Consider the following 24,874-nt stretch of genomic DNA (forward strand, 5'->3'; position numbering starts at 1 on the left):
GATCCAACCATCCAACCATCTCATCCTCTCTCATCCCCTTCTCCTCCTGCCCTCAATCTTTCCCAGCATCAGGGTCATTTCCAATGAGTCAGTTCGCCACATCAGGTGGTCAAAGTACTGGGGCTTCAGCTTCAGCATCAGCATCAGTCCTTCCAATGAATATTCTGGATTGATTTTCTTTAGGATGGACTGGTTTGATCTCGTTGCAGTCCAAAACTCTCAAGAGTTTTCTCCAGCACCACAATTCAAAACCATCAGTTCTTCAGCACTCAGCCTTGTTTACGGTCCAAATCTCACATCTATACATGAGTACTGGAAAAAAAAGAATAGCTTTGTCTACAGGGCCCTTTGTCAGCAAAGTGATGTCTCTGCTTTTTATTTGCTGTCTAGGTTTGTCATAGCTTTTCTTCTAATTATACCAATTTAAACAAAACAGACAAGCCACGGACTAAAGAGATAGAACATAATACATAGCTGACAAAGAAGCAAAGCAAACAAATAAACAAGTAATTTTCAAAAACTTCAGTAAGAAAAAGCAAGTAACAAAGAGAACACAGGCAGAGGATATGAGAAGTGACTCACAGAAGACAAACCTAAATGATGAATGCCAAGTGCTAAGCTGCTTTCACTTATGTGCGACTCTTGCAACCCCATGGACGGTAGCCCACCAGGCTCCTCTGCCCACGGGATTCGATGCAAACGTGCTCAGTCTGACCAAATTAGTAGTGTGTAAATCAGAACAACGGCACTGCGTTTTAAGCCCAGAGTATCTGCTACTGCCCTTGAGGGTAACGAGCAAGTGTGTTAGCATGGATGTGGATGATCTCAGAGGTTGCTGATGAGACATGAATTGGGGCCACCCACTGAAAGCAATTTGGCGACCTCTGGTGAAGCTCAAAATAGGTACATACTATGGTCCTGACGCAACAGTTAGAACTGGACGTGGAACAACAGTCTGGTTCCAAATCGGGAAAGGAGTACTCCAAGGCTATATATTGTCACCCTGCTTATTTAACTTATATGCAGAGTACATTACGCGAAATGCCGGGCTGGATGAAGCACAAGCTGGAATCACAATTGCCAGGAGAAATATCAGTAACCTCAGATATGCAGATGACACCACCCTTAAGGCAGAAAGTGAAGAAGAACTAAAGAGCCTCTTGATGAAAGTGAAAGAGGAGAGTGAAAAAGTTGGCTTAAAGCTCCACATTTAGAAAACTAAGATCATGGCATCTGGTCCCATCACTTCATGGCAAATAGATGGGGAAACAGTGGAAACAGTGTCAGACTTTATTTTGGGGGGCTCCAAAATCACTGCAGATGGTGACTGCAGCCATGAAATTAAAAGACAGTTGCTCCTTGGAAGAAAAGCTATGACCAACCTAGATAGCATATAAAAAAGCAGAGACATTACTTTGCCAACAAAGATCCATATAGTCAAAGCTATGCTTTTTCCAGTAGTCACATATGGATGTGAGAGTTGGACTATAAAAGCTAAGCGCCGAAGAATTGACGCTTTTGAACTGTGGTGTTGGAGAAAACTCTTGAGAGTCCTTTGGACTGCAAAGGGATCCAACCAGTCCATCCTACAGGAAATCAGTCCTGAATATTCATTGGAAGGACTGATGTTGAAGCTGAAGCTCCAACACTTTGGCCACTTGTTGCGAAGAACTGACTCATTGGAAAAGACCTGATGCTGGGAAAGATTGAAGGCGGGAGGAGAAGGGGACGACAGAGGATGAGATGGTCGGATGGCATCACCAACACAATGGACTTTTGAGTAGGCTCCGGGAGTTAGTAATGGACAGGGAAGCCTGGCATGCTGCAGTCCATGGGGTCAGAAAGAGTCAGACATGACTGAATGACAACTGAACTGGTGGTCTTGACAGTCTGCTTGTAGGCATTTACTTTAGATCAGTTCTTGCCAAGGGAACATGCATGACAGCTTCACTGCCATATCATTTATAACTATGAAAAATTAAAAATGAGCTGAGTGTCTCTGGGATATTGTAGTACAGCCATTCAATTGAATAATACATAGCAGTAAATGAGCTAGATCCATATTTATCAAGATTTAGAGGTCTCAAAAATATAATGTGGAATAAAAAAGGGAAGTGACAGAAAAATACAGAGTATGGTATCATTCATGTAAATTTCAAAGCATCCCAAGTACTATGCAGGTTCCCCCCATTCTCCAAAGGTAGAGCTTGCCCATGAAACCTCTGCAAAGCTGAAGTGTGGAAAAGCAAAGAAGCAGTCACCTTAGGACACACCTGGGTAACAGACGCAGAAAATAAACAGAGATGAAGCACAGATGCTCACAGGCAATTCAAACCTATGCCGCCCTGAAGGTGAGACACTGCATGTAGTTTCTGGGTGTAGGCGCTGGGCAGGGCCACTCTCCCTGCTGGGGTGCACACTGCTTCTTGAACGACTCACTGCAAAACAAACACCGAATGCTATTTTCAATTTTCATCTTTCATTATAAAAGCGAAAATCCTCTTTGATTTCCTTTGGTTAGGAAAAAACAGGTGCTGATGTAATTCTTTCATAAAACAAACTTCTGAAGCGCAGGGGACCCCTGTGTTGATGTTTGTAGTACCCAGGTATAAAAAGGGTTAAAACATGGATGAGATGAGTAACAACTTCATAACAGCTGTACTTGGACAAGAGAGGGACTGAACCTTTAATAAAGGGGGCCACACTCTGCCTTCCTCTCCCCTAGGGCCAAGCGGGTGTACCCACCTGAAGCCCATGCCCCCTCCCATCTTCCTGCCCCTCACCTCCCACACTACCCACCCCCGCCCCTGCTGGGATCTGAGACCCCACGACTCCCTGCCCAGCAGTCCTGAGCCCTCTCCTAGGGCCTGCACGACTCTCCCCCAGGCCCACCCTCCAGAGAAAGGGTCCGGTAGCTGCCCTGGGAGGATGCGGGGGTGACAAGGACAGGACATGAAGGCATGTGACGGAGACTGCATCTGTGTCTAGAAGTCTTAGTTCTTCATAGCTGCACATCTAAGATATAACAAACAAAGGCAGACGGCCAAACAATTGATGCATTCGAACTATGGTACTGGAGAAGACACCCGAAAGCCCCTTGGACTGCAAGATCAAACTGGTCAATCTTAAGGGAGATCAACTCTGATTATTCACCAGAAGGACTGATACTGAAGCTGAAGCTCCAGTATTCTGGTCCATCTGATGTGAACAAATGACTCATTAGAAAAGTCCCTGATGCTGGGAAAGACTGAGGGAAGAAGGAGAAGAGGGCATCAGAGGATGAGATGGCTGGATGGCATCACTGATGCGATGGATGTGAGCTTGGGCAAACTTTGGGAAATGGTGAGGGACGGGGAGGCTTGGCGTGCTGCAGTCCATGAGGTCACAAAGATTCAGACACGACTGGGCAACTAAACAATAACAAGAAGAGGAACAAGACATAATTACAGGACATTTGCAAATTCTGGGAAGGGTGGAGGTTTTTATTACTCTATTAAGAGCCAACTTATACATATTAATAGCACTCATCATGTGCTAAGCATGCTTTATTCACTCAGTTGTGTCTGACTCTTTGCAACTCCATGAACTATAGCCCACCAGGCTCCTCTGTCCATGGGAGTTTTCAGGCAAGAATACTGGAGTAGGTTGCCATTTCTTTCTCCAGGGGATCTTCCCAACCCAGGGATCAAACCTGAGTCTCCTGCATCTCCTGCCTTGCAAGCAGATTCTGTACCATGTTCTAAGTAATTTGCATTAAAAATGTAAAGGTTCCATACTACTCGATTTTACAGAAAAGGCTAAATATCTTGCCCAAGGAGGAAGCACAAGCTGGAATCAAGATTGCCGAGAGAAATATCAATAACCTCAGATATGCAGATTACACCACTCTTACGGCAGAAAGCGAAGAACTAAAGAGCTTCTTGATGAAAGTGAAAGAGGAGAGTGAAAAAGTTGGCTTAAAACTCAACATTCAGAAAACTAAGATCATGACATCCAGTCCCATCACTTCATGGCAAATAGATGGGGAAACAGTGGTTGACTTTATTTTTCTGGGCTTCAAAATCACTACAGATGGTGATTGCAGCCATGAAATTAAAAGACGCTTAGTCCTTGGAAGGAAAGTTATGACCAACCTAGATAGCATATTAAAAAGCAGAGACATTTACTTTGTCAATAAAGGTCTGTCTAGTCAAGGCTACGGTTTTTCCAGTGGTCATGTATGGATGTGAGAATTGGACTATAAAGAAAGCTGAGTGCCGAAGAATTGATGCTTTTGAACTGTGGTGTTGGAGAAGACTCTTGAGAGTCCCTTGGACTGCAACGAGATCCAACCAGTCCATCCTAAAGGAGATCAGTCCTGAGTGTTCATTGGAAGGACTGATGTTGAAGCTGAAACTCCAATACTTTGGCCACCTGATGCAAAGAGCTGACTCATTTGAAAAGACCCTGATGCTGGGAAAGATTGAGGGCAGGAGGAGAAGGGGACGACAGAGGATGAGATGGTTGGATGGCATCACCGACTCAATGGACATGGGTTTGGGTGAACTGCGGGAGTTGGTGATGGACAGGGAGGCCTGGTGTGCTGCGGTTCATGGGGTCGCAAAGAGTCGGACACGACTGAGCGACTGAGCTGAACTGAACTGAAGGTCATTCAACTCAGCAGAAGTGGGATTCAAACATTCCAAAGTCCATGATCTTAGCAACTTCTCTAGGTCTGCTTGTCCAAATGCTCAGCTTACTTTATTTAAAATAAATACATAAATTAAAAAATTAAATTAAAATAGCCTGACAATGGCAATACAAAGGAAAATGTAGTGAAATTTCTTAAGAAGGTTCTTAGACGTGTTCGGAGCACAGACGTGACTTAGGGAAGAAGGTATGGTGGTTGCAGAGGACTCAGCAGAGGGGGTGCTGACATTCTGCCCAGGCCTTGTCGGGCCGTAGCTGTGAGGATGGAAGGGCGAAATGCCAGGAAGAAGAAACTTTGTGTGAACAGGCGCAGATTTAGGGAAGTTAAGGACGGATTTGAGGATTAGCAAGTTGTATTATGTTTGGCTGTCACATGGGGGGACAACTTGGTGAGGGATATAGGTTGGGATCTTGAAAGGGAGGGTGAGAAATGAGTGTTTAATTTAGAAACAAGGCAAGCCCTTCAAGGCAGCACCTCGGAGCTGCTCTGTGGGAAGGCAGCGAGGAGGGCGGGCTGGCCCCCAGAACAGCTGCTGTGGGTGAGGAGCCCCCGCAGCACTGTGAACAAAGACAGCGGCGAGTAGAAGAGAGGAAGCCATACGTGTGTGTGTGTGTTTAAGGCGTGGTGTCAGGAAGCATCCATGTATTCCACAAATATATACAGAGAACCACTATGAACCAAGCAATATTCTAGGTGGTCGCAAGATAGAAATGAACAAAGCAGAACTTTCTGCCCTCGTGAAACCTGCATCCTAGGCAGGGGACACGAGAAAAACAAGTAAATACAGTAGGACTTCCCTGGTGATCCAGGGATTAAGAATCTGCCTGCCAACGCAGGAGACACAGGTTCAATCCCTGGTCCGGGAAGATTCCACATGCCCTGGGGCAACTGAGCCTGTATGCAACGACTGCTGAGCCCACGAGCCGCACCTCCTGAAGCCCTCGCGCCCTAGAGCCCAGCTCCACAACAAGAGAAGCCACTGCAAGGGCAAGGGGAAGCTTGGGCAACTAGAGAGTAGCTCCCATCCCACTCTGCAACTAGAGAAAGCCTGCATGCAGCAAGGAAGACACAGCCAAAAGTAAATAAATAAAGCAAAGGAATAAAAAGATGCACATGTTAGATGGTGATAAGCACCTTGGAGACAGATGAAGCAGGGAAGGGTGCTGGGGGCTTGTCTGTACATGTGCACAAGTGTGTGTAAGCGGGGAGGGATGGTAAACAGGGATGAGGGGATGGCACGTTGGAGTAAAGGCCTGGAGAGTGAGGGGTGTTGAGATGATATCTAGGAGTCTAGGACAGGGGTATGGTTACACCGAAAGGCAAGCTGGGAGGTGGAGCTGGGTGGGAGGAGGAAAGACTGAGTCTGGGGTCGGGGGCAGTCAATAACAGAGACTACACCTTGGAGTGTGAAACATGCATGCACAGAAGTCATTGCTAATCGGGTGAGAGACATGCTTCAGCAGCTAACAAGGATGAGAGAACCGTCAAGGGAGCCAGGGCGATCATTCGCTCAGCCCCGACTGTGTGCCCCTACCAAAGCGGTTACTCCTTCCCAGTACCCGGAAGCCTTAGGGCATCCCTAGCCATGGACAGGATTGACTCCGCAACAAAGAACAATAGGATTACGAGCTAACTTGTGAAAAGGTACAGTAGGGGTCCGGCACTTTCTTGGCACTTCATATGTAATAATTTGTTCAACCATCATAGCAAGCCCAGGAGAGGATGTCTCATTTGACATGAGAAGACTGGGCTGGCCAAGTAAGGTGACCAAGGTCACAAGCTGGTGAACCGGACAGCCTGGCTCCCGTCCCAGCTCTGGATTAAAAAAAAAAAAAAAAAAAAAAAAGGTCAGCCTGCGCTCTACCAGTTTTTCTACCCTCTGAGAAAAGAAATCTAAGCTAGAACGCTTTTTGGATAGCTGGGGTGGGGGTCTGGGGAGACAGCTGGAAACTTCTCGAGAAGGGGGAAGCTAGGACAGGGCAGGTGGGAGCTGCTAACAGTGTAGGGTGGTCAGCACACGTGAAGGCTGCCGCCTAGAAGGGGCTTCCCACCCCGCCCGGCGAAGGCATCGGAGCGCGGACGCGGACACGGACAGACGGACCAGCAGCCCGGGCGCAGAGCAGAGGCCCGGACCCCAGACCGGACGCAGCTCTGCCAATCTTTGCGAGAAACGTCAGGAAATGAAAAACAGCCATTCAAGCCGGTCAGCAAGCACGCTTTCCAGGCGATTTCAGGCAGAGAATAGGCCTCGGCTAAAGCAACCTGTAAGCGTCCGAGGTCCCTTCTCGCTTGGAACTCCAGGATTCTGCACAAGACTCTCAGCCTCTGTGGGTTGCCCAGCTGCTCCTTTTGAAAGTTGGACAATATCTGAGATGTCACCAAGAATCTAACCTCGAGTAGTCCAAGTTCTGCAGTCGGTCCACTGTTCTGGGACCGTTCTGTCGGGGGGCGCGCGGGGCGGCTCTGCTCCGAGGGGACGAGGCCCAGGGGGTGGGGGGCTTCGGCTTCCCCGGGGCACAGGAGTGGAACCCGGAGCGCGGGCGTCCTCGGTTCCCCCTCCACCCACCGACCCCCGCCCCCGCCCCCCCAGGTTGCAGCCGGGACCCTCAAGAAACCGAGTTCCGGGAGCCCGGGAGTCGTTAGGTGGCCCTGGAACTTTCTTGTCTGGAAGCCCGACCCAGGCCCGCCCGCGGACCCGGCTGCTGGCAGGGACCGAATGGAGCCGCGCGCCAGCCCGGGAAGGCTGTGCGCGTCACTCGCAGTCCTGGGCCAGGTCCCCGGCGCGCGGTGGCGCTCCGCCAGGCGGCGCCACCCGGGCCCCGCCGCGCGCCCACCCGGCCCCGCGGCGGCGACCCCCGGGGGAGCGCGGCCCCGACCTCCGCGGAGGCCCCCCCACTCCCCACGCCCCCGGGGGCGGGAGGCTGGGGCCCCGGGGCCCGAGGAGCGCCGTCCGCTGGCGCTGCGCCCAGGGGCGTGAGCCGGGGAGCGCGGGGGAGGCGGCCGGGGCGGAGGAGGCGGCCGGTCGGCCGGCGGGTCACTCGGCGGCCCCGGGCGGCGGGGGGCAGACGCGCTCGGGGAAGGCGGGCGGGCGCACCATGCCGTCCTTCGATGAGGCGCTGCAGCGGGCCGGCGAGTTCGGGCGCTTCCAGCGGCGCGTGTTCCTGCTGCTGTGCCTGACGGGCGTCACCTTCGCCTTCCTCTTCGTCGGCGTGGTCTTCCTGGGCAGCCGGCCCGACCACTACTGGTGCCGCGGGCCGACCGCCGCCGCGCTGGCCGAGCGCTGCGGCTGGAGCCCCGAGGAGGAGTGGAACCGCACGGCGCCCGCGCTCCCCGGCCCCGCGCCCCCCGAGGGCCGCGGCGACGGCCGCTGCCAGCGCTACCTCCTGGAGGCGGCCAACGCCAGCGCCGCCCCCGGCGCGCTCAGCTGCGCCGACCCGCTCGCCGCCTTCCCCAACCGCTCCGCGCCGCTCGTGCAGTGCCGGGACGGCTGGCGGTACGTCCAGGCCCACTCGACCATCGTCAGCGAGGTAAGGGGCCCGGCGGCGGCGGGCGGCGCGCGAATCCCCGCGGAGGCCGGGAGTCCAGCAAGCCGGCCGCCGGGACGGTGCGCGGAGGCTGAGACCAGTTGGTTACCTCCCGGCCCCCGCCAGCTTCATCGTGCACTCGGAAGGGCTGCGTCGCAACTGCTCGCCCCGGGGTTGTGGCTTTTCTTTTTACCCCTCTGCTAGGGAGTTAACGGGGCTTCCCTGGTGGCTCAGCTGGTAAAGAATCCGCCTGCAATGCGCGACACCTAGGTTCGATCCCTGGGTTAGGAGGATCTCCTGGAGAAGGGAAAGGCTACCCACTCCAGTATTCTGGCCTGGAGAATTCCGTGTTAATGGAGAGGTGCTTTGGTTGCAGGAGTGGGTGAACGAAAACTGCCCTAGAAGCCGAGGGCTAAGATGCTTCGCGCACGCCTCCTCGGGGATCCGAGCATCCAATGGGATGCGTGTTATCTCTGAGCTGTGTGTGAGCAAGTAGTCGGAAGGGAGAGGGTGGACGCGGGTAGAGAACCGCAGAGTCTGGGGCGAGCGACACGAAACAGGTCCGCGCCGGCTGGTAGTCACCAGCCGGCAAAAAAAGAAAGGAGAAATCCAATTTTGAAGGCAGCGCCACCCATGTGATTATCTGAAATGCAAAAGGACAAAGGTCGAGGCTATCCCGGCAGCATGATTTTGGTAAAACTCCTTTGGGGCAAAGAGCAACATTTGAGAGAAGTGGGGAAAGCTGAGGTTTCCAATTAAAAAAAAAATCCCCCCCCCCCAAAGCATGCAGAGTGAAGACCCCACTTACTGTGGGTGGCTGCTGGGGGCCGGGCGGGGGCATTCCTCATGGTTGGGGTAGCTGGTGCTGGCAGTCCCCACAGGCTTCTTGGCTACATCTGGGTGGCAAAGAGTCTGACACGACTGAGCGACTTCACTTTCACAAGGAAGCAGGGCATTGCAGGTTAGGTGCCCTCTCCCTTGGCGGCAGGACTGTCTCAACCCCAGGCTGGCAGTTTGCATCTTTATCTTGGTTTGTTCTAACCTCAGCTCTTCTAACCACTGAGCTCGGGTGGATGGGATGAGCAGTTTTATTGAACTTTGTCTGCAATCACAGGTTGGTTGGATTTCTAACAAATGATTGAATGTGCCCAGGCAATTTGCGGGGGGGCGGGATGTCTTTAATTGATTGTCAATGAGGAGTGTTGAAGGACCACCTTGAATTATGGGGGAAACACTGGCTTCAGGGTTTGCAGCGCCTCTTCTGCCTGTTAACAGTGTTCTTTGGCCTGGTGACCACATCTCTCTGGTGTTGGGATTGTCGATCTTTGAGGTTATGCATGCTCTGTGTGTGAACACGCTGTGTAAGGTCCTCTGCTAAGAGCTCTAGAGATCAAACCCCAGTCAGGCCATATCAGCGTGTGTCTGGGGTACTTTAATTTCTACCTAATTCGTGGGTCACTATCAGGACTGCTTTATAGACTGGTGTTGTTAGGGATTTCACCCTTGAAATGAATGGGTGTGGGAGAGGGTGTTATCACCCATACTTCCTTCGAGTTACATCCAAGGTGGCTGCTTCTATTCCATCCAGCATGACTGCTTAATGCTACTTTCTGAGCAAACCAGAAGATGCCCCTTGGAGAGTAGACACCTGACTTTTGAAAATATGAATCTTAAATGAAGAATGAAATGACCCTTAAAAGCAACAGGCACATACGCTGCAGTGGGTTCCCCTGAACACATGACCCACACACATCAGAGAGGAGAGATGTTGCGATCTCTAACCCCAGATACCTTAATCTGGACTTCCAGGTTTGTGTCAAGCATTCCAGGGTTATTTCAAAAGAGGGATGGTTATGAAGTCTTCTGAAGCTCGAAAAGGCACTGTGGAAGATGAGAGCACTGCACATCAGGACCCGGGACTGCCTCCAGGTGGCTGTGTGGCTTGGGTGGATTGCTTGACCTCTCTGGGCTTAGCATTCTCATCTGCAGTATCAGGGGTTGGATTAAGCCCTTTGTGGTCCTACCAGCACCATCAGTGACATCACTGGATGGCTATTCTCAGTGTGATCAGCACAATGACAAAAATCTTCCAGGAGAAGTAAAATGTTATCCAGAATCCTCTCTTAAGGCCTCTGACAAGTTTTGGAAATATGTTAGAGATTATTCTTTATTTTCTTTTGGTCCAAAACTATTTGCTTATTCTAGTTCATTTTTAATATTTTGATTCCCGAGAGGAAGTCCTCTGTCTTTTCAGGAGGCTCAGCATCTAGAACAATTCCTTCCCTCTTAGAGTTCTTCACTGCTAATACACTGCTGTCTTCGGTTTTGCATGTGATCCAATTTGGGCTTATTTTTCATATTCTATCAGAGTGATGAAAGGAACTGTAGTTCTATCTCTGACTCACAGAGTGTACACAGTGTGTTTTCAAGGACTTAAAACTCGAATGTATTAATCATGGAAAGGGAGGGTGAATTGGGAGAGCTCAGAAGGTGGAAGGGGAGCTCAGATTCCAGAATGACCCCCTGTGGCTGTCATATTTAATCCTTGTACCACTGCTGGGAAGAGAGCATTGTCCCAGCTTTGCAGAAGGGGAGCCTAAGGCAAGAGAAAGTGAAGGGACCAGCTAGCATCCCAGACCGTCCATGTAGCCAAGTTGGGTTTGGATCCAGGGGGTCTTGATTGTGACTCAGTCTCCTTTGGGCCAGGCGGCACTTGGAGTCCTTGGAACAGGTCCATGCAACACGATGCCGGGTCGCTCACCCTTCAGAACCTGCAAGAAATCTTGCTGAACCTCCTGTTTACTTAGTTACTATCCTGGTCTCCACTGACCAGTGGAGTCATTTTGTTTCGTTTCGCGGTGTCGGGAACATGATACGATGCAGATGGGGCGGCTGTCTTCCCTGTCGTGGGAATGGCTGTCTGTGCTCCCGGCATGAACGCTGCAGAATGGGCACTGAAACCTCGGCCACCCCTTTTTTCATCTTCCAAAGCGAAATAAGCGCCAAGGGGTTAAGTCAGAAGTCAGTGCCAAGTGCCGGGCTGTTTTGGTCCAGCTCTGCCTCCTGTTTATCCTGCTCAAGGAGATGCAGTGGATTTTTCACCTACATTGAAGGTCCTCAACACAGACTTTTCTGATGTCTGAATCTCAGCCTTATCTGGCTGCCAGACATTGGGCGGAAGAAAGCGTGATGTGTTGTGGACAAGTCCACGCCCTCGCCACCCAAATATTTCAGTTCCTTCCCCAGGGAGTGAGTCTTTGAAACTGATGCTGAGACTTTGAAATACTTGCTTGGTGGAGGATGGAGCGGCGGGGCTCCTCTCTCACTAGGAACAAGGCTTCAGAGCACCATTAAAAACAGATCGAATCTCCCTTTCTAGATTATTCTTTCTCCCACACACAAAACATGAAGGTCCATTTGAAAGAAGTGGCTGCCCCACTGAAGAAAGCGGAGCCTGCTTTGATCTTGGGGGCTGTCCTGGTGTTTCTCGTGTCTCTGCTCTGCTTCTTGCACATCCATCCCAGGACAGGAGCCCAAAAAAACCTCAGACATCAGAGCCATGCGCATCTGGTCCTTGGTGTCCCACCCACGTGGAGGCACACTGCTGCGAATACTGGGGAGTGGAGGTTAGCCAGGCTCCCGGCTTATTCTGAGCTGAGTTTCTCGTTTGCTCTGGGCCCTTGGGAAAGATCTTACTTTTCTATTGTTTTTAACATGACGCGTGCCTTCCCTGGTTTTTTCGCTGAATCAACCTCACCAGAGCATCTATTTTATTATTACTTCAAAGGATCGACTATGACTGTTCATTTTCTCTTTCTCCCCTTTTATTTCTTTTTAGTTTTCATTATATATTTTTAAAGTTATTTTATTGGAGTATACTTAATTTACAGTGAATTTCTACTCTACAGCAAATGATTGTTATGCGTGTACTCACATTCTTTTTCATATTCTTTTCCGTTGTAGTCTGTCACAGGATATTGAATATAGTTGCCTGCGCTCTATGGTAGGTCCTTGTTGTGGCACTTAGATTCTTCATTTCAATTCTTTCAGTGATTACCCCTGAAATCTTACCAAGATTACTTAACTGAGTCTGCATTGAATACTGCAGCCTTCTCCTAAAGAGTTTAGGATCGTAAACACTTTCATTCAGTCGATCCTATGTCACAGGCATTAGCAGCCAGTATTCTAGGTTTGTTTTTTCATTGATAATTTATGGGTTTTGTGTAGATCACGTATGTTTGGTTCACATTTGCCCTTTATCTACTCATCATTCCATGCCGTTTCACTTTCCCTGCTTCTTTTCCACGTACATCTTTAAAACGTTTTTATTTAGTTTGTATCTCTAGATGGCGAATGTTCTCCACTTTTGTTTCTATGGAAATTACTTTATTTCACCATTATTCTTGAAAGGTAGTTCTGCCAGGTAAATAGTTGTATTTTGCCAGTTATTTTTCCTTAGCTCTTTCAGGATGTGAGCTCCGCCTCGAAGCTCTCATTTTCTTTTGAGACGTCTGTCGTCAATCTAACTGTCCTTTTCTCTTGGGTTCTGCCTCGGTGGGTACTTTTTGTATTTATCCATTGCTTCTAAAAGGTCCCTGGAGTATAGTAGGCACTCAGTAAATAGCTGTTGAATGAACCAGTTGTATTTTCTTTAACTTCAAATTTTAGTTCTTTGGTGGGTTCTGGAAAATTCTCAACCATTATCTCTTCATTTCTTGTTTTCTACTCTTTCCTTCTGAAATTCTAATTAGACTTAATTTCGACCTTCTTTATCTGTCCTTTATGACTCTTAACCTTTGTCTCATATTTCCCGTTTCAGTATCTGTATGATGGTTCAGATAGCTTTTCAGACTTATCTGTCAGATCAGTGTTTCTATTTAGCAAATCTGCTGTTGAATACGTTCATTGAAGTTTTTTATTTCAGAGCTTATCTTTTTCATTTATCAAAGTCATATTTGTTATCTTTCACATATCCCTGGTCATGTATTGGTAGCCTCTTATTGCTTGCTCATTTTTGTGTTTCCATTTTTCAGTTCCTTTAAATGTTTTACATATGATTAGGATACTGGAGTGGGTACCCATTCCCTTCTCCAGGGGAATCTTCCCGACCCAGGGATCAAACCTGGGTCTCCTGAATTGGCAGGCAGATTCTTTACCATCTGAGCCACGAAGGAAGCCCAACTCTATATTTTATATCTGGTAATTCCACTCCCCGAAGCCTTTGGTGTCCCAGATGTCTCACTTGTTTGTTATGTGTTTGGCATTTGTGTGTGTGTTGGTTGAGCTTAATGAGTGAGCAGTCATCCCATTAGGTGTCTGCAGCTCGGTATTGGCCACAGATTGGCCAAGCAGATCCATGCAGTGATGTGTATCTGAACCCCAGAGTCAAAAGAAATGAGAACCCCAAAGCTCATTTCCTGCTTTCTTCTGTCAACTTATTTATTAGATTACCAATGAAGCTCAATTGAAATCTATTTAGCATTTACTCTATGCTGAGTGGGCCTCCCTGGTGGGTCAGTGGTAAAGAACCCACTTTGCCAGTGCAGGAGACATAATAGACACAGGTTCAATCCCTGGGTTGGGGAGATCCCCTGGAGGAGAAAAAGGCAACCCACTCCAGTATTCTTGCCTGGAGAATCCCATGGACAGAGGATCCTGGAGAGTCGCAGCCCGTGGGGCCGCAAAAGAGTCGGACATGACTTAGCAACTGAATAACAACATATGCTAGGCACTGAGCTAGGCTGGTGTACGAAGATGGCTAACAGTCTTTCTCCCATGAGCTCAGGGCCTGGCAGAGAGACTTGCCCTGAGATAGCAAAAGGCCGCGAGTGGTGACAGGTGTGGTGAAGGGATGCCTTCTTCCGATTGCCTGGGGCTGAGTCAGAGCAGACTGAGCACTGACCTTGACCACAGCCTCGGGGACAAGGAGGCGCCTGAGAGGAATACACGAGGAGAAGGATGTCGCACGTGCACACACTCTCATCTTCATCCTTATTTATTTGTAGCCATTCATCCCATATCCCGGGAGCAGTGACTGATAGGTATCCCTGGGACTCGCCCACAGACATGGACTCAAAAGATGGGAGTGGTGTTCAGGAATCATCCTTGTTCACACACATGTAAAGCCCCTGCAGGTGGTCCCAAGACCACATGAGGACCGTGACAAGATCCTCGTGGGCGGAACAGCCTATGTGTGGTTAAAGCGAGTGCCAGCTCCCCCAGACACTCTGCAGACCTTGGGGCAGAAGCGTTGGCCCTTTCCTCAACCGGGAGTCCCACGCTTCATCTGATGAAGTGCTGCGGTGTACTTGCAGAAAGCTTGGGGGTCTCCAGAGATGGTCAGCTGACAGTAAAACCCTATATTTTCTTGGAACGAGGTGCCCACAGCTGCACCACACTCCCTGGGAATCTTGGCACGCCGTGGAGTGGGGCTTTGGGCACAGGCAGGGGTGAAACCACAGGGGATGTCCAACAGATAAGGCATGCATGGTAGTCTGTACTTTTTTATGTATGGGTTAAAGACTCTTGGCATAAGACAGTTTTCTGTAACGTCATACAGAAAAACCCAAATGAACTTTTTGGCCACCCTGATATAATGGAAAGAACATCCCTGTCGTTTGGGGTCAGAGAGATCTCAGCCTAAAGCCCAGCTCCTCCGTGTTTCAGCTTTAAGGACAAGTTGAAGAACCTGCCTGAGCCTCAGTTTCCTCAGCTCTAGAATGGACGTAATTAGGAATTCCCTTGCAGTCCAGTGGTTAGAACCTGGCGCCTTCACTGTCTTCAGTCCCTGGTCAGCTTCAGTCCCTGGTCAGGGAAGTAATATCCTGTAAGCTGCCCAGTGCCCCCTCCCACACACAAAAATTTCCCTGTAGCTCAGATGGTAAGGAATCTGTCTGCAATGTAGGAGACCCAGGTTCAATCCCTGGGTCAGGAAGATCCCCTGGAGAAGGAAACAGCAACTCACTCCAGTATTCTTGCCTGGAGAATTCCATGGCCAGAGGAGCCTGGCGGGTTACAGTCTATAGGGTTGCAAAGAGTCGGACATGACTAAGTGACTAACACACATACACACATAATAACATTTCCCTTAGTGATTGCTCTGCCATATGCATGTAGAGTGCCTATCACCGTGCCTGGCCCTAAGGGATGCTCAAAAAACTGGATCCTGTTAACATATAGAGTCTTGAGCTGGATGGGGGTGGGGGAGGGAGAGAGAAGATAGATGCTGGGTCAGACTTGACCTGGAGCTATAGTTTGCTGGCCTCTGGTCAAGCACAATATATCACTAATGAACTTACCTTCTATGTTGACGGGCACTGATTTCCACTGAGGCTGAAAGTACCAAGGTCCTTTCCTGCTGAGACGCGCAGCGAGGCTGTATTTCCCAGCTCCCCTTGCAGCTTGGGGTAGGGGCGGTCCCGTGATGGAGTTCTGGTCAATGCTGTTGAGAGAAACAACACACCTGGAGTCAGGAGAACCTTCTTCCTCGCAGTCTCCCCTCTTCCTTCCTTCCCTCATCTGCGTGCAGAGAATCCCGGAGCCCCCAGAGATGGCTAGCTCCTTAACGGGATGGGGATCAGATCTGGAAGCCTGCAGGAAGGGGAGCCCCTATCTTCCTCCCCTTTATCTTCTCTTCACGAGAATGTGAAATGTAAACTGTCTTACATGAAGCCTCCGAGATCTGGGAGGGGGTTGTTGAGCCTCCCCTGACAAATACACATTTTGTTGTGTTTCTTAGAGGCTGCCAGCACCTGGTACAATGGTAGGGAGGCTGGTTCCTTCAAGACGGTCCCGGCCTTGGTCTGCACACAAGGTCACCATGACCTTGTCTAAGGGCCCTGCAGGCCCCCTCCTCTGCAGGCTTCCCTCCTGCAGCCCCTCCGGGACTCGCCTGGTTGTCCTTCCCGGGCTGGGAGCGTGCCGCTTCCTTTTCTCCAAATACCTTTCCTCTTCCTTTTTGAGGCCAGTCCATTTTTTTTTTTTTAATGTAAAGATGCAGCTGTGCTATGTCTATGTTCAGTCGTGTCCGACTGTTTGTGACCCCGTGGGCTGTAGCCCTCCAGGCTCTTCTGTCCATGGGATTCTCCAGCAAGAGTACTTGAGTGGGTTGCCATGCCCTCCTCCAGGGGATCTTCCCGACCCAGGGATCGAACCTGCGCCTGTTGCGTCTCCTGCATTGGCAGGTAGGTTCTTTACTGGCTGAGCCACCTGGAAGCCCAAAGATGTAGCAAACAGTTACCTGTTCCAGAAATATACCTCCTTCCCCCCTGCTCTCCTCCCCCTGCCCAACCCTGGGGGATCTGGTCCCCTTCCTCTGCCCACCCACCCTCCCTGTGTGCTGAATCAGACTGCAGCTTTCTTGAGGGTGGAGACTGTTTAGTAAACACTTGTGATGAAATCACAATTGGCATTTAATAAAATCTTGGTTAAATTAAGAAGTAAATGAGAAAGGGATTGAGTGACAAATGTGCCCCCTTTTATAACTCTGGCTTGGCCAGCCCTGAACTTGACCTTCATAGATTATAATAAGCTCTTTCCTGCAACAGTGCTGCTTCATTTTTGCATTAATCCTGTATATTAATTTAGAGAAAAACAGACATTTTAACAATTTTGATTTTTGAACATGGTGTATTTGGTGTCATTTGAATGTGATGTGTTGCTGCGCTTTCTTAGGTGTCACTGAACACCTTTCACGATGTTTTGTACTTTTCAGTGGGAAGGTCTTATACAAATTCCCTGGATTTATTCCTAGGTCCTTGCTTTATTAATAACCGTGTACAGCGTTGCTTCTTCACAGCTTAACCTTCCAGGGCTTGTGTCTCCCTCTCCCTCACACCCACGGGACCTGATGAATTCGGGGTCCTGCAGGAAGTCCCCCCAGCTCCCTGGAGCAGGGGTACAGCAGCCCCCCACTGACCCCAGTCTGCCAGGGTCTGTCATCCTCAGAGTCTTAACTGGGGGATGCGACCTGGAACATGGAAGGGGGCAGCAGGAGGAGGACCGCTGGCTCTCAGGGGCCATAATTTTAGGTGCTGACGTCCACGGTGCAGAGCAGGCTTTTCTCAGCTGTCCTGGCGCTTTCGGGCCCGTCTGTGTCGTCAGCCGAGCCGGGCACAGGTGCAGGGCGTAGGTCAGCGAGGGGCGCCCGGGGCCGGCTCCCAGCAGTTCAAGGGCGCAGAGCCGAGCCCTCCAAGGCCTCCGGGGGTGGGGTGGGGGAACACTGCCCACCTGTCAGAACAGAATAAAACCCCTTCCATTTTCCCTCATTTTTCCCTCTTCAACTATAACCAAGAAAGGAAACATCTATCCTGTAAGGAAAAAGTCAGGTTTCCTGGTGTGTAGCCCTCTAGAAGGACAATAACACAAGCATAGTAAATGATGGTTGGCCTGACTTTTTATCCGAGTGAGAGTTGGGTAACATGGCTTTTGAAGGATTACTGCGCTCTGACTGTTCTGTGCTTGTAAATAAACCAAGTATTAATAACTTTGGGGGCGGGTGCTTGTATAATACTAGAGAAAAACAATGAGGGATGCAGTTTAGGGACCCTTACAAAGGTGAATAAATAAATGTGATTTTTTTTTTTCAAAAAATCTTGCATTTCAATGGTATGACTAGTATGGGCCCCACCAAGTACATCTCTCAAAGTGCACGACTGATTCAGAACTTATCTTGAAAAACTATGATCGGGGAAATGAAAAATAAAAGTCCTCAGATGAGTGTGGTGATTCCTGTAGAATATTTTCTACAGGCTTGAATCCTAGTCTCTGATTAAATCAGTGAAGCGGGTGTCACAGCACAGAGGGTACGGATCCCAGACGGGGAGCTCTGGCACAAGTTACTGGGAGGAACCTTCTTTGATGGGTTTTGTTGTTAACTTGGGTTGTATTTACTTGTAATAAAACCTGAAAATAAGCGTGACAAGCTGTGTTTTCTTATTTCTTAGAAAATGGTTCAGGGACGAAATTTGGAGACTTCAAATGAGGTGAGAATTGAGAGACACGTCTCTGGCTGGGTGTTTCCGGTTCCTCGGCAGGAAACAGCAAACCACCCACCTTGTTCTCCTCCTCCAAACTACGGAGGACGTTTTCTTCTTGGCTTGGTGTCAGCTCCGTTGTCGCTGCTGTTCAGTTGCTCAGGCGTGTCCGACTCTTTTGTGACCCCACGGACTGCAGAGCGCCAGGCCCTTCTGTCCATGGAACTCTCCAGGCAAGAATACTGGAGTGGGTTGCATTTTAGCAGTTACCAAAATAGAATTGTTTGATTTTTCTTGTAAGACAAGTTAGTATATCATAGTATAGAACGTGATTTTTTTTTTTTAAATGAAGTGAAAAGCTTATTTTATGACTGCTTGGGTAACGCAGAGACAGATTTGGTAAAATGGCAGTTTTCTGTGAAAAGCCATTAGCACAGTGGTGTCCAGCGTGAGAGACCCAAGTAGTGAAAGTGAAAGTCGCTCAGTCCTCTCCGATTCTCTGCAACCACATGGACTATACAGTCCATGGAATTCTCCAGGCCAGAATACTGGAGTGTGTAGCCTTTCCCTTCTCCAGGGAATCTTCCCAACCCAGGGATCGAACCCAGGTCTCCCGCATTGCAGGCGGATTCTTTACCAGCTGAACCACAAGGGAAGCGCAAGAATACAGGAGTGGGTAGCCTGTCTCTTCTCCAGTGGATCTTCCTGGCCCAGGAATCGAACTGGGGTCTCCTGCTTTGCAGGCAGATTCTTTGCCAACTGATCTACCAGGGAAGCCCACGTAAAGACTTAGATGGAGCCAGGGCCTCAGCAAGTCTTGCTGCCCAGAGGGAAGAATGTTGTCCTGATTCTTAGGACAGGGGGACCCATGAGACAGTTTGGTATTGGTGACTCCTGAGCTCTTTGTAAAGCTCTTGCTGTTTGTGTTATGAAGATTCCGGAGTTAGAGCCCACCTCCTCGGGAGCCTGCGGGTGCCGCACCCTCTCACCCCCGGCAGGTACCAGAGCATCCACTGTCTGGACGGTGCTCACGTGAAGTCGGTGGGTCTGCTCCCACTTGCGATCAGGGCTCCCCACCTCGAGCACAGCGCACGCCCTCTCATCACCCCCTCTGCTTGAGAGCGTCCTGTCTCGGACGCCTTTCCCAGTGATGGCATATGCCCCTTGGACGCACAGGCTGGATCTGATGTCACGGGGCTCCTGCCAGCTGGACGCAGCGTGCGGCCGACAGCACAAGATGAAAGACAACATGTGTGCCTCTTGCTCCGGGATGGATGCTGTAAGCTGATGCCTCTCAGACACCAGCAGAAAGGCCAGGCCCCAGAACCTCTTGAGATCAATGGTAGCACATTTACGGGAGTTCAAGGATTGCGGAGAAGACAGTGTGTGCTTTTAATATGGCTAGTTCTTTAATAAGAGAAACGTTTTTGAGACATTTATTGAGAAACGAGTGCCCTTACATTGTCCTCCAGCGAGGATTTCAAAGCAAACCCTCATGGGGAAGTCACATGGACTTGATTAAATTGTATTAAATATCCAGGGGAGAGGAGAAAACTAAAATGGAAAGTAATTTCATTTAACTTGGCATCGATTTTTTAAAAATCAGATAGAGAAGTTTTAGAGTTTCTGGAGTGTAAAGGAAATTGTTCAAGAACCATGCCCACAGAGAACCTTGCTCTTTCTATGTCTGCGTTTCAACTACTTGATAATAATGGTAGTAACACATTCATCAGGCTCCCGTTGTCCACCAGCCAGCATCGCCATAGGAGGACTGTGACCCCTGTCCAGCATGTATATATATAGGGCTCTTCCCCCTGGAGAAGGCAATGGCTACCCACTCCAGTATTCTTGCCTGGAGAATCCCATGGACAGAGGAGGCTGGTGGGTTACAGTCCATGGGATCCCAAAGAGCTGGACATGACTGAACAACTGACAATGTACTATGTATAACCGTAGAGTTATTGACACAACTTTCCTGCTTAGAAACTTTCTTCTAATAAGAAAATGACCAGATGACATGAAAATACAGTAAATGGTCAGCTCATTTAATCCTCACACACACTCTCAGGCATGGTTTGTTATCCCTGTTTTGTAGAGAAGAGAAGGAAGGTGCAGAGAGATTAAGTAACTCACCCCCAGTCATGAGCTGCAGGGTGAGAGAGCTGGAAAAGGTATTTTTGATGTCCGAATCAGCAAGAGTTTTTATTTTCTCTTTTTGGCTGTTCTGGGTCCTAGTTCCCTGAATAGGGATTGAACCCATGCCCCCCTGCATTTCAAGGCAGATTCTTAACCACTGGACCACCAGGGAAGCCCCTGGAAGAACTGTATTGACGCTCTCTTACCTAAAGTTGCTTTGCTTGTAGTGTATGTGAATGGAAAGACTCTCAGAAAATAAGGGGACCTTGTTCAGAGAAGACAGCCATGGAGGAGAATAAAAACCTCAGGCATCACATGCACCCAGCCTGGAAACTGTCTTCCCGTAAAAGGACTCTGCTTCACCCAGTGCAGGGTCAGAACACAAAGTGGGTGAAATGAATACGGGAAACCTATAATGGCCCCCCTTGATCTGAATCATCAAAAAGGAGATTGCTCCATTTAGAGGAATGAAGATTTCATCTGACCTAGCTTTTAATAGCTAGAGTCTATTAAAGTGTCTAGTGACCACATTATATTTTGCATTATCCAGGTTATATTGTTTAATATTAATGATTTTTTTTTTAAAAACTATGTAACAAAGTACACTGGGGCTTCCCAGTTAGCACTAGTGGTAAAGAACCCGCCTGCCAATGCAGGAGACCCAAGAGACACGGGTTTGACTCCTGGATAGGGAAGATCCCCTGGAGGAGGACACGGCAACCCACTCCAGTATTCTTGCCTGGAGAATCCCATGGACAGAGGAGCCTGGCAGACCATAGTCCATAGAGTTGCAAAGAGTTGGACATGACTGAAGCGACTTAGCACACAAGATATGTGATTCATGAACCATTAATTTATTTGGCTGTCTGAGATTATGTGCTATTGGGGGCTATTTGGAATACCAAGTTAATTTCAGGGATAAAATCATAGCAGTTATATATATATCCCAAGCCCTTTAAATATATTACCATTAACATCAAAATAGCCTTATGAGGGAAGTAGTTATTTTCCCATTTTTCCAAGGAGGGAACTGAGGCTGGGAACATTTGTGTGATGTGCCCAAGACAGGACTGTGAGAGCTGGTTTGGTCTTGAGGCCAACCTCACCCCAAACCAGTGTCCTGTCTCTGCCATCCGCCTCCAGCCCCGGGGCTCTCAAAGGGAGAGGCACCTGGAGGGGCTTGTGAGACTTCAGGTGGCTGGACCCACCCAGTGTTTCAGAATCAGCAGATGTCGGGTCAGGCCTGAGAACGTACATCTCCAGGTCCCGGGGATCGCATGGTGAGAACCGCCTGGTCTAGAAGAAGGTTCCCTTTGGGTAATGATGTTTCCACTGGGATGATGACTGGCTGGCCTTGGATTGAAGGGAAAACCTGGCCCTCTTCAGGCCGAGTTCACGGGAAGTTGGGTTATTCTCGAAACTGCGCAGCTGCTCATTGGCGATGTTTCTCTCCCAGTGGTGTTTCCCCTTCCCGGCCGGCTTGCGCATCTCGAGGTGGGTCTTAGGGACACGTCATGGTGGTCACAGCACTTTCTATTTAGAAAGCCAGCAAGACTCTTGCAAATGAGACCCAGTTCAGGTACCTCCATCCCGCGTCAACCTCATGTCCCTGGGGGACGTTCGAATGAGATGAAGCTTCCTTCCTCTGCTCGACACCAGGCTCCTCTGCCTGCCAGGCCGCCGCTCCCCGTATCCCACCCGCCGGTCCTCCCGGAAGCCACACCATCACCTGGGGTGCCCACTCCCGCCTTCAGGACGCGGTGTCTGCCGAGCGGCCCGTGTGCAGGGTCCCCCGCTTCCAGGAGGTGGGGATCCCGACTCACGCTCCTCCCTCTGCAGCCCCCCCCCCGCCCCGCGCCCCTTCTACGGACCCCGCTTCCTGTCCTCTGGATTCGATTCCAGGTCCAGTTCTGCGGCCAGGGCCGTGGGGGACCCGCGCTGCACATCTCGGCGCTCCATCCTGCTCGCCCTCAGGCCCCAGCTCCTTCTGGCCGGCCCGCCGGACCCTCCGCCTCCCCGCTCCTCTGTTCCCCTCGGACTGCCAGCGCGCCCCTCGCCGCCCCCACCCCGGCCGCTCACGCTCGGCTAAGCCCCTCGGGTTACATTTCCCGGATGCGGAAGACTTGGGACCAGGGGCGTCATTCCGTGTGCCGCCGCCCGATTAAGGCAGGCACCGGCGCCGGCTCCCGCCCCGTCCTCCTGACGACGCATCACGACGGAGTCATCGCATCCCTTCCGGAAGAAGGCGTCTCGCTCCCCCTAGTGCAGAGTCCTGGCCCCCTCCCAGGCCACTGCTGCCCTCCACTCCCACCCTGTCCCTCCTCGGGCCTGGCTGTCTGCACTTAAATACCCTGCAGGGCTCCCCAGAAGGCTCAGTGCTGAAGAATCCGCCGCCAGAGAGGCGGGTTCGATCCCTGGGTGGGGAAGATGCCCTGGAGACGGAAATGGCAACCCACTCCAGTATTCTTGCCTGGAGAATCCCACCGACAGAGGAGCCTGGCGGGCTACAGTCCGTGGGGTCGCAAAGAGTCGAACATGGCTGAGCGCGCGCGCGCGTGCACACGCGCGCACACACACACACACGTGCACAAATACGCTGCGGTGTGTCTGGTCTACACAGCACCCTCCCCGTGCCCGTTAGCTCCCCCAGCTGAGGACCCGCATTCCCCCTCGTCAGTACACTTCTTCGCGGGCCTCCAGGTTCTCAGCTTTCACTCTCCCCGCCGACGGTCCCTTCTTGTTCCCACTGCGGTCTCTGGAGACCCCAGGCCGCTGCTCACCCCCACCTCGCTGCTGCTCTCGCTTGGAGCCCGGAGTGCCACCTGTGCCCCCGGGGGGAGCAGGGCTCACCCTCCTTAGGGACCTGCTGCCAGAGTCCCCAGTTCACATTTCACCGTTCTGCTCATTTTGTGCGTCCCAATCCGTCTCCGGTTTCACCCCGGCTGTTCCGTCCAACGTGTTCAGAAGCCAAGCACATTTAAACGGATGGGCGCCTCTGGGTTCCCGCACGCTTCCAGGAACCCTGGATCCCAAATCTGGGGACGGTCTGCAGAAAGTCTTCTATTTAGTAAAATGCTGAAGCAGCTGAACTGTCAGGTCATTTGTTATCTCCACCGTTGCTCTGATTACCAAGTGCCTACTTGGAAAGCAGATGCTCTCAGAAGATGTTCAGCCTGAAGACTTCAGCTTGCCTTGCTTCTTTACTTTGGCAGTGATGACTCCATCCCTTAACCACCCAGCCCTCAAAGCCTGAAAGAGTGTATTGATAAACCATCCCTGAATGCCTGTGTTTACATATTAAACCTTCCCAATCATGTCAGAATCCATGAATGCTTCAAAGCATCATGTGAATAATGCATGCTAATGTTTTCCAGACTATTATGAAAAGATTTAATTCATAAGGATACATACACCTTGGAGACAATGTGGGTTCAGTTCCGGACCACCAAAACTAATCAAATACTGCGGTAAAGTCGGAAACACAATTTTTTTGGTTTCCCAGTTGCATATAAAAGTTATGTTTACACTGGACTGTAGTTTATTTTAAGGGTACAATAGCAATATGTCTGAAAAACAGTGTACGTACCTTACTTAATAAACAATGCTGTTGGAAAAATAATGCCGACAGAGTTGTTTGATGCAAGTTTATCACAGACCTTCAATTTGTTAAAAAAAAAAAAAACACTGTCTGCAAAGTGCAATATGACAAGGTGTATCTGTAATGCAAAACAGGTAAAGAATTTACTACCTTGTCAGCCCACGATCAGAGAGATTCCCATGATGTGCTGGTGATGTTCATTGGTTGGTTGGTGTTCAGTCACTAAGTCATGTCCATCTCTTTGTGTGACTGCAGAATGCCAGGCTTCCTTGTCCTTCATCATCTCCTGGAGCTTGCTCAGACTCAGGTCCATTGAGTTGGTGATGCCATCCAACCATCTCATCCTTTGTCACTCCCTTCTCCTGCCCTCAGTCTTTCCCAGCATCAGGGTCTTTTCCAGTGAGTCAGCTCTTCACAGCAGGTGGCCAAAGGATTGGAGCTTCAGCTTTCGCATCAGTCCTTCCAGTGAATATTCAGGGTTGATTTCCTGTAGGATGGACTGGTTTGAGCTCCTTGCAGTCCAAATAACTCTCAAAAGTCTTCTCCAACGCCCCAGTTTGAAAGCATCAATTCTTTGGTGCTCAGCCTTATTTATGGTCCGACTCTCACATCCGTACGTGACTGTTGCAAAATCCATAGATTTGACTCTATGGACTTTGTCAGTAAAGTTATGTCTCTGCTTTTTCATTGGTTACTTTTATAGTATTTTCACCTCCACCTTTGAATCCTTAAATGAACGTAGTAAAATACAATGGTCTTCCAGGTGAGTCTTTTGAAATGCTTTCTTTCTCTTCTTTTTCACATCAGCACTTAGAGATCTGGAAATTTCAACAGTGTGTTTTATACTAGAGATACAAATGGATTTCATGTAAAGTTTTAAATTAAAAAAATTAATTTTCGAAGAAAAATGTAACAAATATTCATGTTCCCATCACCCCAAATGAACAAATGT

General features: G+C 49.7%; 1 protein-coding gene and 1 long non-coding RNA gene across 4 annotated transcripts in view; one reads left to right on the plus strand and one right to left on the minus strand.

The window, feature by feature from the left end:
* Positions 1-288: 288 nt before the first annotated feature.
* Positions 289-7,921, minus strand: LOC122684315. Its single transcript, XR_006337988.1, has 3 exons — positions 7,785-7,921; positions 2,274-2,438; positions 289-312 (listed from the first exon to the last, which is right to left on the minus strand). It is a non-coding gene; the product is annotated as an uncharacterized LOC122684315 (long non-coding RNA).
* SLC22A3 (solute carrier family 22 member 3) overlaps positions 7,660-24,874 on the plus strand; it is a 93,881-nt gene continuing 76,666 nt past the window's right edge. The window contains exon 1 of one of the 3 annotated variants that reach the window (XM_043888364.1): positions 7,660-8,217. In XM_043888364.1, coding sequence (XP_043744299.1) covers positions 7,786-8,217 — 432 coding nt within the window. In that variant the 5' untranslated portion in view covers positions 7,660-7,785. The remainder of the gene's footprint in view (positions 8,218-24,874) is intronic. The other 2 variants (XR_006337987.1, XM_043888363.1) reach the window with 2 other exon arrangements.

This window comes from Cervus elaphus, chromosome 26 (assembly GCF_910594005.1).
Source record: "Cervus elaphus chromosome 26, mCerEla1.1, whole genome shotgun sequence".
In the NCBI taxonomy this organism is placed as follows: domain Eukaryota; kingdom Metazoa; phylum Chordata; class Mammalia; order Artiodactyla; family Cervidae; genus Cervus; species Cervus elaphus.